This window comes from Chiloscyllium punctatum, chromosome 25 (genome assembly GCF_047496795.1).
Source record: "Chiloscyllium punctatum isolate Juve2018m chromosome 25, sChiPun1.3, whole genome shotgun sequence".
NCBI lineage: Eukaryota > Metazoa > Chordata > Chondrichthyes > Orectolobiformes > Hemiscylliidae > Chiloscyllium > Chiloscyllium punctatum.
The window spans coordinates 24,254,275-24,270,755 of record NC_092763.1 but is presented as its reverse complement, the minus strand read 5'-3'; the positions used below and the strand labels follow the sequence as shown (position 1 = coordinate 24,270,755).

The following is a 16,481-nucleotide window of genomic DNA, read 5'->3' as shown; positions in this document are numbered from 1 at the left end:
AGGAAACCCACACAGACACGGGGAAAAATGTGCAAACTCCACAAAGTCACCCAAGACAAACAACTCACTCACCTTCAGTGGCCGCGATTTATCTCCATCAGAGTCCCTGATCTCCACAAAGACTGCAATGTTTCTTGCCTTGACAGAAAGAGAGAGGGTAACACTGATATAAAACAGTCAGCCAAATACACAGATGTTGGTGTGAGAAGATTCTGATCTTTTCCTACAAGAAATTCAACCAACAATTATTCGAACCAAAATACCTTTGCAAAAGTCTTCTGGTTGTCATACTTGAGCTGAATGGGGTAGACGTACAGGTGGTTCTTGAAGCCTGTGAAGGGGTACATATATTTTGCGATATTGGGAACGAATTCTTCCACTTCAAAGGTCACATAGCTGCACCCACTCTCCTCGAATGGTTTCACAGGCACGTAGGATGACGTCACACAATCTAAACAGGCCGAGAGAGTTGGACTTTTACGGTCAAGTTGCTTTGAAAGGTTGCCACGTTACAACATGAAACCGATGTGGGCTCTACTCACTAGAAACATCAGGAGGAACACACTCGATAGTGACGTCAAAATTTCCTGGAATCACCTGAAGTTTCGACATCTTCTCTGCCCTACGTCAATACAAAGTGAAATGTAAATTGATGTAACAAAGTCTGTACATGATCCAGTAGTAACCCAAATCGATAGAAATTATTTACCACTTAGAGGCTTGCAAGACCATTTCAAAGGGCACTAGGTTCTGCAATGGTGTGGAAGCAGAAACATTTGCCGTTCAGAGTGGGTAGGCAGGGCAGAATCAGTGAACCCAACGCATTTTCAAACCACAAACTAATATGTTGCACAATTATTGATAGGTCTGGCAGCCAAACAGATTTATTATCTGGATCTCTCTCACTACCATCACTAAACAGAGAACATCTCATCACGACAGCATGGTGGCTCAGTGGTTAGCACTGCTGCCTCACAGCCTCAGGGACCTGGGTTTGATTCCAGCTTCAGGCAACTGCTTGTGTGGAGTTTGCACATTCTCCCATGTTGGTGTGGGTTTCCTCTGGGTGCTCCGGTTTCCTCCCACAATCCAAAAGATGTGCAGGTGAGGTGAATTGACCATAGTGTTGAGTGATGTGTAGGTTAGGTGCATTAGTTTGGAGTAAATATAAAGTAGTAGGGGAATGGGTCTGGTTCGGATACTTTTCGGAGGGTCAGCATGGATTTGTTGGGCCTAATGGCCTGTTTTCACACTAGGGATTCTATGATTATCTCAATACAGCATGTGGGAGTTTGCTCTGTACAAATTAACAGCTGTGTTTTCTGCATTACAATAGTCATTACACTTCAACCACACTTTATTGCCCGTAAAACAATTCGAATGCGCTCAGGTCATGAACCATGCTGAAGAAATGCAATTTGACTTTCTCTTACTGAACTTAATATCGGACCTTCTCCTGTGACTTGTGTTTGGGTTGCCAAACCAATAAGTTTCTGTATCTTCTGCCAAATAGTAGAGCATTCCATCAAACGGCCACATTATCACTAAAAGCAAATGTTTAATTGCATTAAATACAATTTAACTCTAAAGGCAGTCATATTGTATAACTGACCTCCAACATCCCAATCAATTAAGCCCACATGCCTTGGGGTCATAAACCTTGTCCAGCTAAAGTGTGTCTCACACTGCGTATTTGATAGGAATTATAAAGAACTGATTGTCACTCTCTTAAATAAAGGAGAATCTGGGATGTCAGAAAGATTACAAAAGCAGGAATGACCCTGTTCAAAGTTGATAATTCTGATGATCATGCCAGTCTGAGAGTGAGTCAGGCCAATATTAGATCGAGAGCTCCTAACTGAACTCTGGTGAGCAGTAGAGGGACCATGAGGTCAGTGCGTGGGTGTCTCAGAATGCCTAATGTCACATTGTAAAGTTAAATACTAACAGAATACAGTTTAGCAGATTCAATAACAGCATCCAGTTTCAGTCCTCTCACATGGTGGGAGATATAGAATCCTGGAAATCGATTTCAAAGTCAGAGAAGTCATCAGTTATCACAATAGGCTTTGAAACCCACCAGGAGAAGTGTAGATTTTGAATAAGGTGATTAAATTAATGAAGGAACTTTTTAAAATGTGTTCTTAATCTGTAGCCAAATTGCCCAGCAGCTACCATTTTGCTCTTTCATGTTGTTGGGGAGATGCAGACTGGGAAATTGCAAATGTGGTCACCTACTCAGCTGGTGCTGAACATTACAGGATCAGTGCAAGACAAGAGGCCTTTACTGAGTGGTAATTACATATAAAACAGTGAACAGGGCTGACAAACACACGGACATCAATGCTAAGAGTGTTCCGTAATATGTTAACATAGCCACTGGTAATGTAGCCAAGGATCACTAATAATCAAACAAGGCATCTTTTTCTCCCTGTATTACTATTGACATTGAGGTCAAGGTCAATATCAGTGGCAGCATCACTTCCAGTGTCAGGGTCAATAATGTCACTGTTATATTGGCATGCCATTCATATTCATGGTTTTTTTTTAAAAAAGTGAACTGCAGACAGTGACGAATCTTCTGGAACTAACTCAGTCTATGGATTCATAACTGCCACACAGTGTCATAGGGCAAAAGGGCACATTTCAGACTAAGTGGTGCCACTACTCATATCCTGAGTCCATCCAGAAAACATTTTATGATTTGAATGGGTCTTTCTAAAATAAGGGTCATGATTGTCTCAAACCAGTTTCCCCGCCAGGCAAGTGTCTTCACCAATAACATAGATTAGAGATAATCAACCTAAATCCAGCAACATATCTGGAAAAGGCAAGGCTAGGCAGCCCTGTTAGTCTTCCTTTGTTATCTTTAAGCTCTCTCTGCAGTAAGACAAGATCGGAGCAGTGTTTCCACACTGTAAGTAATCCAACCTAATCAGAAAGGACAGCAACGCCTGTGCCTTCAGAGCTGGAGACTGCTACAATGTCAAATCTCCAAGCCAGTTCTGTTTCGAATCCAGCAATACAGCCAACTGATCTCCTAGTCATGACAGTCCAAATAGTTAGATGTGCGACCTGCAGAAAGACCATCTTTTTGAGAGAATCCTGAAACTGCTTTGACTGACACCCCTCCTTCCCCCAAACAGTATACTATAACCACACTGCCTCCTTAGACAGCACCTTCCAAACCCACAAATGCTATCATCTGGAAGGACAAGGGCAGCAGATACTTGGGAACACCACCCTCTGCAAGTTCCTCTCCAAGCTATCTGCCATCCTGATTTGGAAGTATATCGCCTTTCCTTCACGGCTGCTGGGTCAAAGCCCTGGAATACCCTCCCCTAGGGTATTGGAGGTCAACCTACATCAAATGGACTGCAACAATTTAAGAAGGCAACCCACTACCACTTTCTCCAATGGACAACATATGCTAGCCCAGCCAGCAATGTCCAGAACCCACAAATTACTAAAATAAACTGAACCTCAGAAGTGAACTGCCTTTTTCATCAGGCCTGCAATATGTTTTTTCCAGACACACCAATCATATGAATTCTGAACTACTCCTTCTGCCTGTAACTTGTAACCGTAAACAATGCTCTTCAACTTTATTTTCGAGTATGTTTCTACGTGTGATTGAGCGAGCGGCATTAGAGTTTCAGGTGAGCCTGTGACTTGGTTTAAGACAGAAATAGCTTGTCGCTATTTGTGAATTGTCCACACACTCAGGAGGTAAGGTATTTGTGCATCTTTTTGTTTTAAAAGCACACAGATTACAAACAATAAGGAAGCAAATTAAGGGTTTCAATGGCCCTTTCTCACTGCAGCACTGCTATCAGTAATCCCACTGGCAATTACACTGTCAGTAACCCCACAGATATCATCACCACCGATACTGTAATGATCAACAGGCATCAATAAACCAACCTTAAGGTAAATAAACATGACAAGAAACTGTATAAAGGAGGAGGGGAAACACACACAATTAACATATCAGTAAAAAGGAATAATCAGCAACAAAACATTTCACCTGAAAAACCACTAAAGAGTTAACCAAACTGGTCATTGTGGATGAAAAAACAGACATAATCGACTTAGATTTTCAGCATGATATTTGGTCAACAGCCAGATGGGTGGTTCAGCCAAGATTAAGGCACAAGTAATTAGTGGCAAGCCAACTAATCGGTTCAAGTAAAATCCTGACTTAGCAATGAAAAGGAATTGTTTTAAAAAAAAACTCCACCAGGAGTGTGATTCCAGGTCAGTTGCTGCTGAGACAAATAAAACTGGGAGGATACATGATTGTGGACTTAAGGAATGGATCAGAAAAAAGCGACCAGGCTATTTGACTACAGTGCTTGGAATATCAAGTAGACAAGCTTCAATCCAAGAGAAACTCAGATACTCTCTTAGTTCCTCCCTCCTCATCCCCATCCACCCATCCCCTGGTTATATTGTGATAATTGAGTTCCTTTCATGGGGGGCACTGTGGCTCAGTGGTTAGCACTGCTGCCTCACAGCACCAGGGACCTGGGTTCAATTCCAGTCTCGGGCAACTATCTGTGTAGAGTGTCTCCCTGTGTCTGCGTGGGTTTCCTCTGAGTGTTCTGACTTCCGCCCACAATCCAAAGATGTGCAGTTTAGTTGGATTGGGCATCCTAAATTGTCCAAAGTGTTCAGGGATGCACAGGTTAAATGGATTAGCCATGCAAAATACAGGGTAGTGGGGGTCAGGATGGGATGCTCTTTGGAGAGTCAGTGTGGACTGGATGGGCCGAATGGCCTGCTTTCACACTGTAGGGATTCTATGATTTTAAAAGCAAGACTGGCAGGAGGAGTAATGATCAGAGGACACCAATTTATAGCAATTGGTAAGAGGACCATGGAGAGCTGAGGAGAAACTTGTTTACAGAGTGGGTGATTTGGAACATGTTGCCTGAAAGAAATCAGGAAAATGCTCAAAAAGGAGATAACGAAATGTAGAGCTGCGGGGAAAAAGCAGAAATGAGACTATTAGAAAGCTATTTAAACAAACTAATGCAGGTGCAGTGTCTTTCTGTGATTTAAGGAAGGTAACAAATGGTAAGGAACCATTCTTTAGACGGTTCAATGAAGTTGCCTCAGGAAAAACCACAGTCTGTGGAATTAGTGAGCTGGTGGGTCAAATGGTTTGACTTCATTTGATCTCACTGGAACGCTTCACGAAGATCATAACTATCTTTTTACTTTATATTTAGACATTCCGAACCAACACACTGTTTTAACATGGACTGGTGTATTCCTGTCAGCCCAGTCTCAAGGGTTGTTGTCACTGAATTAGCAAGAACCTCGGCTATCCCTCGATTCAACCTCACCTCAGAGTCATTGAGTTTCTGAACCGGCTGATTCCCAACCCGCAGCTCCTTGTGCTCATGAAACTGGATATGCCATGGTTTTGTCAAGATCCAGAGTGCAGGATTCACTTTCTTCCCGCTTCTTATCAGCTGCTGCTCTGCCTCAGTGTCGAATCACCGGGATACCAACTGAGGGGCAGCATGAAGGGTACAAATTATCGCCATTCTGAGTGACAAGCTCCTTCTGCTCATTAAAGCTACTGCTACCTGCCTCAAGAGGTGAGGCAGTGGGGGGGTGCCACAGAGTGTCTTTGTAGCCCTTTCTCCACCCACCCATAAGATATAGGAGCAGAATTAGGCCATATGACCCATTGGGGCTGCTCCACCATTGGAGCAATGTTGGCCGCTTGATAGTAAAGAGGGCAGAACTTCTTGCAGTAGCTTTTGCCCATCCAAACACAGGGGGTATCGGACACAGATTGATGCGCCTGTGAACCTTGTTGCCCTTTTAGAAGCACATCACCCTCATTAGCCTGCCATGAGCTCTGAGCTTTTAAGGTCAACTCAACAGAAAATATTAAGATAAAACCGATCTCCTCTCATGCTTTAAGCGTCACTGGATTATCCACGCTTTGCAGGACCAGAAGGTTGCTCTGTCATTAGGGAGAGATGACTGGGGGTGGTTTAACCTGAGGGTCACCATGCCTCAGGTGAACATAGAGATTGAGGAGGAGAATCCTTCATGGTAACCTCAGTCAGTGTGGGAATTGAACCCACGCTCTTGGTGTTACTCTACACTGCAAACTAGGCATACAGCCTGAACAAACCTGTGGAAAAATTACTACTTTGTATCATGGCCGCACATAATAATAAACAGCATCACTGCCTTAATCATACTTGTGATAGGAAACAGTCAACGTCTGAGGTAAACCTCCACTGAAGTGTGTATGTCTGTGTGTATCTGTGTGTGTCTGTGCATGTATCTGTGTGTGCATGTATCTGTGTGTGTGCATCTGTGTGTGCGCGTGTATCTGTGCGTGTGCACGTGCGCGTCTGTGTGCATAGCTTGTCAGAACCCTGTCCAGAAACACAGATACTAAGCTCCCATTCTCAGAGATTGCATGTCAACATCCTGCACAAAAATCACAGTTCCATCAAAAGCCACAACATGACCTGACCCTATCTAGCTTTAATGGATGAGGTGGTCAACAGATATCCCCAAAAGATAACATGTCACAGTCATTGAATGGTTTAAATTTAAAGCAAAATTCCACTCCGAAAATAGCATAAGAGACTTGGTCCCTAACATTAACATAAATGTTTCCTGTAGTACAGCAACATCTTTTATATTAGCCCTGCTGCAATCTCAGTATTGGCGTCAATAAGGTATATTTTGCAGTTACACAATTAATGCACTCAGTCTCTGAACAGCAGAATCGTCAATCTTAGAGGAAAGATACCAATAAGCTAGAGAGGATTCACAAAAGATTTCCCAGGATGGTGCCAGGAATAGAGGGTTTGAGAAATTTTAAAAAATAGACTGAAAAGACTCCGACTATTTTCCACTGGAGCATTGGAGGTTGAAGGGTGACTTTACTGAGTGAGGTTTATAAAATCCTGAGGGGCATAGTTAAAGTGAATGACAAGGGTCTTTTCCCTCAGGTAGGGGAGTTCAAAACTAGGAGGCATATTTTTAAGGTGAGAGGAGAAGGATTTAAAAAAGGCATGAGGGACAACTTTTTTTACCACAGAAAGTGGTTCATGTGTGGAATGAACTTCCAGAGGAAGTGATGGATGTGGGTACAGTTGCAACATTGAAAGGACATTTGAAACACATACATTAATAGGAAAGGTTTGCAGGATTAAGGCCAAGTTCAGGCAGGTGGGACTGGTTTGGTTTGGAAACCTGGTCAGCGTGGCCTAGTTGGACCGAAGGGTCTGCTTGTTGGCTTATATGACTGTATAACAATCAGTCAGACATCACCAAAATGTGAAACTCCTAAGAGATAACCACATCTTCCAGTTTACAAGTACTTATTGTGTGAGACAAAGTCTAGACAAAACTAATGTGTGTAATCCCGTGCAGCTCAGGAAATCACCATCTCAGTCATCCCAAAAGCAGATGCGTCCCCAAAGTGCAGGTGTAAATATTTCACACCACAACCTCCGTGGGATGTGCAAAATCATATTTCACAATCCCCCTAATAGCAGACGATGCAGTCTCTCACATTCCTCATCCAGTTTAGCAAGCACAGCAGTAAACTAGCAGAGAGAACAGTTCTGAAACACTAGCCAAGTGCAGAAAGATGATACTGTCATTACCAATGCTGTAACATTAGTAAGATGATGTTCGACAAGTGCACAGGTTAGAGCTAGGCTCACAACACCTCTGACCGTCCTCGCTGCTTGCAGGCTCAGGCCGACAGGGCAGCGAGTTTAACCTCGACATGCCTCTAAAGATTTCACATTCAGACACACTGTGAAAAAACCCAGCACTCACTTTCTCAGATCAGTCAGCAATTTCAGAAGATCTTCGTTTGACAGCTTGTTGCTGTCCTGCTTGTAAAAGGGTGAGAACCTTCCACTTGTGTCAAACGAGCCTTCAGTGTCTTTAAACACTGGTCTGGGGGAAAGAAACACAACTGTCACCGTATTTAGAGCCAATTCCAACTTCAGTTTACATGATTCTAAAATATTATCAGATGTTCGCAACAATACCTACACTTCAAAAGTACTTAATTAGTTGTTGAATAATTCAGGATTTCCCAAGGGAGTGACAAGTTTTATAATAATGCAGGTTATTTTGTTCTCATTATATAATAAAGCTATTAATTAAAACTGGTGATTGTCACATTTTAACACTATTCTTGATTGGAGGTCATGATCTAGGCTGTCCCTTCAGTGTATTGCATTGCAGATGCCATCTTTCAGATGAAATGTTTACCTGAGGTACTTTCTACCTGCTCAGGTGGGTGTTAAAGTTGGCAACTCAATATTTTTAGACGGTAGGAGAGTTCTCACTCACTGACTCAACGGAAAACAGATAAGTGGTCATCCAACACAAGTTAGCTGCTGCAAATTACCCACAAAACAGTACGTCAAAAGTCAGTCACTGCATGTGGCATCCACTGAGGTGCCCTAGGAACATGGAATGGTGCTGAAAAGGTGCAGGTCCTTGACCTAAAAATCCACATGAAGGAGGCAATATTTCACAGCCTTTGGCAATTTAGCTCATAGACATTTCAGGAAAGCTAAGTGCAACTACAATTGGATCCAATGCACAGACACTGACCTTGCAGCCCAGGCAAAGGCCATCTTGTATCCGCCCAGCCGGCTGCAGATTTGCTTGGCAGCTTTGAGTACTTTCTGAGCAGCCTGGAGATGGAGAGGAAGGGTATCAGAACAACATTGGAAACAAGGTGAACTCAGATAACAAATTCAAAAAACTACAGTTGCTGGAAATCAGATAACTTGGATAACTACTGAAGCATTGCCAATATTCTGAACAATTGGCATATCATGTAAATCTGTATCATTGACACTTCCTTACAGGATACAGTACATTACAGCAATCTCCAAGAGAACTGCTGAGTGTCCAGTGACTTGTAGATATATGAAGTTTAGTAGAAGTAGGCTGTATAACACACAATATCAAACACTGTTCCTTTTAAGGTTACAACAATGAAGGAAAACTACTAAGTGAAGATAGTGAGGGTTATCAGTCTATTTTTCTTCGGGCAAGGTGCATCTTAAATTGGCAGCTTCTTACAAGGTTGTGAATCTTGGTCAGAGTTTGGAATTCAGCAAGAAATTATTGATTCACCATCATTTTTTTTTCTCCAAAGAATACCTGAATGCTGATGTTAATAGGGAGCTGTATTTATTCTGACTTCTGTGCTTGTAACATGCTATCTCACTGAAAGGAGGAGGAAGAGATAACCTTATATCAATGGATATGACTCACAGGAAACCTCACCTCATCAGTCTTGCAGAATGTTAATAGTAGGTAGTGAAAATCTATGTCTTCAATGTGTTAGACTGGCCATGAGGTTAGCGAGTTTTGAGAAGATTTGTAGCTCAGGTTGAGGTTCTCAATGTAGGTTTGCTCAGTGAGCTGGAATGTTCATTTCTAGACGTTTCGTAACCCTACTAGGTAACATCTTCAGTGGGCTTCCAGACAAAGCACTGTTGATGATTCCTGCTCTCTATTTATATGCTTGAGTTTCTCCGGGTTGGTGATGTCATTTCCTGTGGTGATATCATTTCCGGTTATTTTTCTCAGGGGGTGGTAGATGGGGTCTAACTTGATGTGTTTGTTGATAGAGTTCCAGTTGGAATGCCATGCTTCTAGGAATTCTCGTGTGTATCTATTTGGCTTGTCCTAGGATGGATGTGTTGACCCAGTCGAAGTGGTGTCCTTCCTTATATGTATGTAAGGATACTAGTGAGAGAGGGTCATGTCACTTTGTGGCAAGTTGATGTTATGTATCCTGGTGGCTAGTTTTCTACCTATTTGTCCAATGTAGTGTTTGTTACAGTTCTTGCTTGGTATTTTATAAATGACATTAGTTTTGCTTGTTCTCTGGATAGGGTCTTTCAAGTTCATTAGCTGCTGTTTTAGTGTGTTGGTGGGTTTGTGGGCTACCATGATGCCAAGGGCTCTGAGAAGTCTGGCAGTCATTTCCGAGGTGTCTTTGATGTAGGGGAGAGTGGCTAGGGTTTCTGGACGTGTTTTGTCTGCTTGTTTGGGTTTGTTGCTGAGAAATTGGTGGGCTGTGTTCATTGGGTAATCATTCTTTTTATAATACACAGACATGAGGTTGTTTGGGATTGTAGAGCTGTGGAATTTGAACAAAAAGCTGGCCTCATAGTGACCATGTAACCACTACTGATTGTCATACAAACCCACATCTGGTTTGATAAATGTGCTTTAGGGAAGGATGGAAGGGGGAACGAGATGGGATGTGCAGAGGGAGTAAAAGGGATACGGTGGGGGGGGGAACGGGGTTGTGGGGGGGTGGGGAGGAGGAGCGAGAGAAAGTGAACAAGAGAGCGCGTGCGAGAGAGTACACATGAGAAACAGTGAGAGAGAGCGCATGCACGAGGGGTTAGATGGATTGGCCATGCTAACTTGCCCAAAGTGTCCAGGGATGTGCAGGTTGGGTAGATTAGCCATGGGAAAAGTAGGATTACAGGGATAGGGTCGGAGGTGCGCATGGGTAGGAGAGTCAGTGTGGGTTTGATGGGCTGAATGGCCTGCTTCCACACTGTCAGGATTCTATGATTCTATGACAGAGAGGGGGAGAGCGCAAGAGAGTGAGCATGTATAGGCAGCAGAAGCATGACTACCAATGATGGTGCAAATATTATTGGGGATGTTAAATAAAGCAGAATTGCAAGAGCACAGTTATCTTGGAGATCACAGATGCACAGAGCAATGAGGCTGTGGGTTGATTTGAAGGTATGGACAAAACAGTTAATCACAACAATTCATCCATTCACCAATCTACATGCAAGCAGTGCAGGTAGTAGGACAGCTGGACTTTCCTGACACACTATGTTTCTTACAGTGTAACGGTGAATATACTTTAGAAACAGTTAACTAGCTGTAAAGCACATTGTAATGTCCCTGAGGGCAAAACAGGGGGCTATAAACGTGAAAGTCTTCCTTTTTATATCAAGGCAATCCTTATCAAACTTTGTTCTAGACATGCAACCACAACCTTAACACTCCAACAAACTTAACTGCACATTTTCCTTTTCACATTTCGTTCCTGATGTAAATAATTTCCTTTAACACCTCCAAGTCACAGCCAAAGTTCACTCACATCCTTGCTCAGGTTGTAAACCTGTTTGGATTGTGAATAAGTGATACAGTACTTTAAAATCTCCATGTTAACCACATCCCATTTCCAGACTGAAACACACATTTGGCAAAAAAAATGAACAGTAGGAGGTCTGCACTGGTTTTCATTCCAATTATAGCAGATATGTATCTTAACTCAACACCTCTTGGTACCCTTATTCAACAACAACTGGTCAAACTCAATCTTGAAAGCAAGTGGCAGCCTTCAGGCGAGAGGATTGCTGATTTCTGTCCCCTGTTGTATGAAATCCTGCTTCATGACTTCACACTGAAAAGGGTCACAGAACTCAAAACATTAACTTGATACTCTCTCCACAACTATTGAATTTTTCAAGCAACTCCCGTTTGCATTTCTAAAGTTGTCCCCTTTCTTCTCACCGTCTCCCCTCCAGAATAGTTTCTGATTCAATGGATTATCAATTCCTTTTTGCATCCGAAACGATGCACTGGTCTCACTGAAGGCCAAATTGATTAAGAATGAAACTATTAAGTTGAAATTTGCCCATCTTGGGGAATCAGGGAGGTGTAGCCTTCACAGGTACCTTGTTTGCATCCGAACTTTTGATATATGGTTCAGCACACTGGGCAATTCCTCCCTGTAGCACTTTCTCCACTCGTGCAACCAGAAAGATATCCGGATGAGGGGCGGTCACTGAAAAGATCCCCTACAAAGAAAACCGCAGACACAAAACGTTAGAACCAAAGCAATGAGTGAAATGGGAGCACACCACTGTCTTATTCTGGAGGAAATTTATTTTTCAGAATTGCACTGCACAGTATAAAGGCAGGCTATTTGGCCCATCATGACTCCAATAAATCCCTTTCTCCAGAATCTTACAAAGCTATTAAACCAAGAGCATACACTATCAAAGCTGAAGAGTACAATCGATTTGGGAATCTTGGAACCACTTCCTGCTGTCATTTCCATGGCAATACCTCAGCCAATCAACAGTTTATTTGTCTGGTTTGAATTTAAACAAAAGCTTGGCATTTAACTATTCCCTAGTGCATTCTCGTTGGAGAACGAGAGTTCCAACCAATCAGCACTCACTTCTCACAGTAAAAACAGCCAATTCTTTTGGGATTTGATAGTCTTGAAATTCTGTCTTGATTGGAGCAAGAGGAATAGCTCAACAGCTTTTCCCCTTTTAGATAACTGCTCAAGCTCTGTATTATCATGTGGTGATCATGATATAAAATGGTGACAAAACTGTCTATGACCAATGGTGCTTCAGGATTCTTTACCAGCATTATCTGTAAATTCTGGGGAGTTATTGAGTTCTCTTCAGCATAACCCACACTTCAAACACTGTTGAGATTAGATTTCTGGACAGTAATGCAAATCCTGATGCAGTTCCTCTTATTGAGATTAATGATCACTGCCACATGCAATATTAAAATATCAGAGAAAGCACAGCTTCACAACCAAAAAATGCACTCGATTTGCTTGCTCGGGAGTTTTTGAATTAATGAGTACCGCACAAGAAATGAAGAGCAACTAGCTCATTGCGCATTCCCAATGTCACCTCATAAAGCACAACCCAGCTTCACTCCACCTTTCTGAGAAACTGAAAAACCAATCACAGCTTTGGATATGGACTCACATAGGAACACCTGTTGCTTTAGTGACAAATGATGTCAAGTCATTGACGGACTGAGAAACCTATCACAGCTTTGAATATAGACTCGTCATTGCCTCAGTAATTTTACCTGTTTTGGATAGCGAAGAAGTCTCTCAGCAACTCCTTTAAAATAACCATCATTCTTCGTCAGAGAATTTGAATTAGCTGCCCCATTTTCAGCTCCACCCTCGACGCTTCCCAGCAACATCTGCCGAACAGCTGGGGGGTTCAAATCCACGTGGAAATCTTCAGAGATCTTGCAGTTATTCTTTGCATCAAACAGCGCGAGGGTCACAAAGAAGGGTTCAACCTGGTAATCGAATACATGGTCATGATGAAATCAGGAATGTGGCCTGGGAGCAGTGTCAATCGAATGCATTCTTTCAACAGTATCTTGAGCCAACAAAATAGGAATAGTTTTGTAACCTTCCAGCTCAGCAAGCAAACCAAAACCATTCCTATTGGAACAGGACTTTTATCTTTCCCCGTTAGAGCACATGGAGTCAATTGTTCCAGACCAGCAGAGACACAGATAAGATTATAGTTATTGCATCTGCAGTGCCTTCAGGATACTGCATATGTGTGCAAAGATATCATCTATTAACTGTTCCTGTTCAAATGATATTGGCAGAGAAATATGTGTACATTTCCACACATTTCATAATCTTATGTGCCTCACAGACAGTGAAGAACTCTTGAACAGTAGCCATAGTTATAGAATAGAGAACAGTGCAGCACAGGAATGGGCCCTTCGGTTCACGATGTTGTGTCAAACATGGCGCCAAATTACACTAATCCTTTCCTGCCTGCCATTGGTCCATATCCCTCCATTCTTTGCCTATTCATGTGGTTACCTAAAAGTCCCTTAAATGCCACTAAAGTATCTGCCTCCACTTGGCAGCGCTTTCCAGACACCTACCACTGTGTAAAAAAAATTGCTTCCACATCTCCATTGAACTTTCTCCTTCTCACCTCAAATGCATGCCCCATCATATTAGACACTTCATCTCTTGTGAAAAAGATTCTGACCATCAACCTTATCTATTGATCAAGTCTTCCCACAGCCTCCACTGCTCCAGAGAAAACCTGAGTTTCTTCTTGCCTCTCCTTATAAGCTGATACCCTCTGTAATGTGAGAACTGATTGCTTGCTGGCACAGAATTTAAACCTTGCCAAAGTGAGACATGAGAAAAAGCTTTGCATTCCGAACTCATCAGGACTGAAACACACGAAAACCAAGTTTAGGAAAGTAACAACAACTCAAGTTGGTTGCCAACCAACCTTAGTCCAATCAATCAGTACTGCCTTCTTGTGGTGGATAAATTTTGGTTTCCTTTCTAAAGATCGTTTTCTTGCTTTTCAGTACTGATGAATACCAGAAGCAAACCCCAACTTCACGTCTCCTTTTAGCAATGGTAAACGTCGGAAATTGAGCAGCTAATTTGGGCACAGATGTGATGCAGATCAGAGAACCTATTTGGTGATGATGGTTGAAGGTCAAATGTTGGTCAGGAAACCAGGGAAAATTGCCCTGCTCAGGGAGCTCCAATGTAATAGCTTATACAAAATATAGCACACTTAAAGCAGTGCAGCATTCCCTGTTTGTTACAAAGGGATGTGTATTATGATTATGAGCTTAAAACTGAATGCATAAACCCTCAACCTCTGATCGCAGAGGTGAGAGTGTTGTCACTGAAAGATGGGTGTGTGAACAACATGGCAGAGATATTAAACAACACATGGTACTTACTTTCCAGGACACACAAAACATGTCAAAAACAAAGTAGGGAACAAAGGGCCAAGTAAGAATGAGCTGACGACGTAAGCAAAGAAAATTTCCTGGAGAAATTAATGGAACTAAAAGCAGACAAATCCTGATGGCCTGCACCCTAGGATTTTCAAAGTGGAAAGTTCGAAATTAGTGGACCCATTTCCAGAATTCCCTGAAAGTTTGAATAATATCAATGGATTGGAAGGCAACAATCATAAGCCCAGTGTATGAGAAAGGAGCCAAAAAGATAACAGTGAAGGTAACCTCATTCTGGGGGGGGGGGGGGGGTGGTCAAGAAAATACCACAGTTTAGAATCGAAGCCTTAGTAACAGGGCGTCTGGAAACTGGTAATATAGTTCAGCAGAGTTGGAAAGCCCTTTTTTAAAAAAAATTTTTGTGCTTTTTAAAAATCATTAAATAAGAAATAAATGCTTTTAAAATGGAGAAGATTGCTGCATGTTTTGAAAAGCATTGTTTAGATGGCAGCTTCACCAAGAAGTGGTAATTGAAGTCTTGTTTGCAGACAACCTGGAGCTGAGGGGTTGTATATAGTTGGAGCTTTTACGTTTGATTCATTCAGGAGTTGTGGGCAACACTGGCTGGCCAGCCTTGTTTGCCAGTTTCTAGTTGCTTTTGAGAAAGTAGTGGTGAGCTGCCGTCTTGAACCGCTCCTATGGGCCCATTATGGAGGGAATTTCAGGATTTTGACCCAAGAACTGTGAAGAAATTATGACATACATCCAAGTCAGGATGGTGAATAGCTTGGAGGGGAACTTGCAGCTGATGGTGTTCCCATGTATCTGTTGCCCTTGTCCTTCTACGTGGAAGTGGTCGTGGGTTTGGAAGGTGCTGTCTAAGGATCTTTGGTGAATTCCTGCAGTGCATCTTATAGATGATACACACTGCTGCTACTAAGCAACGGTGATAGAGTGAGTGGATGCTTGTGGATATGGGGCCAATCAAGGGGCTGCTTTGTCCTGGATGGTGTTAAGCATCTGAGCATTGTTGGAGCTGCACCCATCCAGGCAAGTGTGGAGTATTCCATTACACTCCTGACTTGGATGATAACAAGAAACCAATTGCTTTTGCGGACTAGAGATCGGTTATCATTGACAAAGATCTTCTGCCTGCTAAGTTTGCCAAGTGTCTGAATGGGCGGCACGGTGGCACAGTGGTTAGCACTGCTGCCTCACAGCACCAGAGACCCGGGTTCAATTCCTGCCTCAGGCGACTGATTGTGTGGAGTTTGCACATTCTCCCCGTGTCTGCGTGGGTTTCCTCTGGGTGCTCCAGTTTCCTCCCACAGTCCCAAAATGTGCAGGTTAGGTGAATTGGCCATGCTAAATTGCCCGTAGTGTTAGGTGAAGGGGTAAATGTAGGGGAATGGGTCTGGGTGGGTTGTGCTTCGGCGGGTCGGTGTGGACTTGTTGGGCCAAAGGGCCTGCTTCCACACTGTAAGTAATCTAATCTAATAGCTTTGTGACTATGAGCAAGATACAGAGGAGCTATTCAGGCCAGGAGCAAGCCAATAGGTCTCTTCTAGTTCTCTGCATTGAAAATCACCTTAAGCCTGAAGAAATCAGCTTACCTTTCCTTCATCAGTTGCTGTAAGCTGGGGCTTTTAATTGAGAATTCAGAATGAACTAGCCACCCTGTAGCTCTTGCAAGCATTTGGGAAATGAAGACTGAGAAGCAGCCTTCCCTTAAACAAGACCATAACGTCTACCCATGATTAATCTGAGTAACAGAGAGTCACCAGGACAAATAGCCTCTCCTGCACTATAACAGCTCCGTGCTTCTGGTTTTGTGAATGTCAAAGGGAGATATTAAGATTTTCATTTGGCAGAGGTGATCATTGCCTGTCACTCAAGTGGCATGATTATTCTTTGTC

The 16,481-nt window shown here is 42.7% G+C and overlaps 1 protein-coding gene across 2 annotated transcripts in view; it reads right to left on the bottom strand.

Annotated features, from left to right (window-relative positions):
- Positions 1-16,481, bottom strand: part of LOC140495758 (dedicator of cytokinesis protein 11-like) — a 286,052-nt gene that overhangs the window by 171,063 nt on the left and 98,508 nt on the right. For both annotated transcript variants that reach the window (XM_072594834.1, XM_072594833.1), the window contains exons 12-18: positions 12,907-13,128; positions 11,739-11,861; positions 8,623-8,705; positions 7,831-7,953; positions 543-622; positions 264-451; positions 73-138 (exon numbers count right to left, since the gene is read on the bottom strand). In XM_072594834.1, coding sequence (XP_072450935.1) covers positions 73-138; positions 264-451; positions 543-622; positions 7,831-7,953; positions 8,623-8,705; positions 11,739-11,861; positions 12,907-13,128 — 885 coding nt within the window. The remainder of the gene's footprint in view (positions 1-72; positions 139-263; positions 452-542; positions 623-7,830; positions 7,954-8,622; positions 8,706-11,738; positions 11,862-12,906; positions 13,129-16,481) is intronic.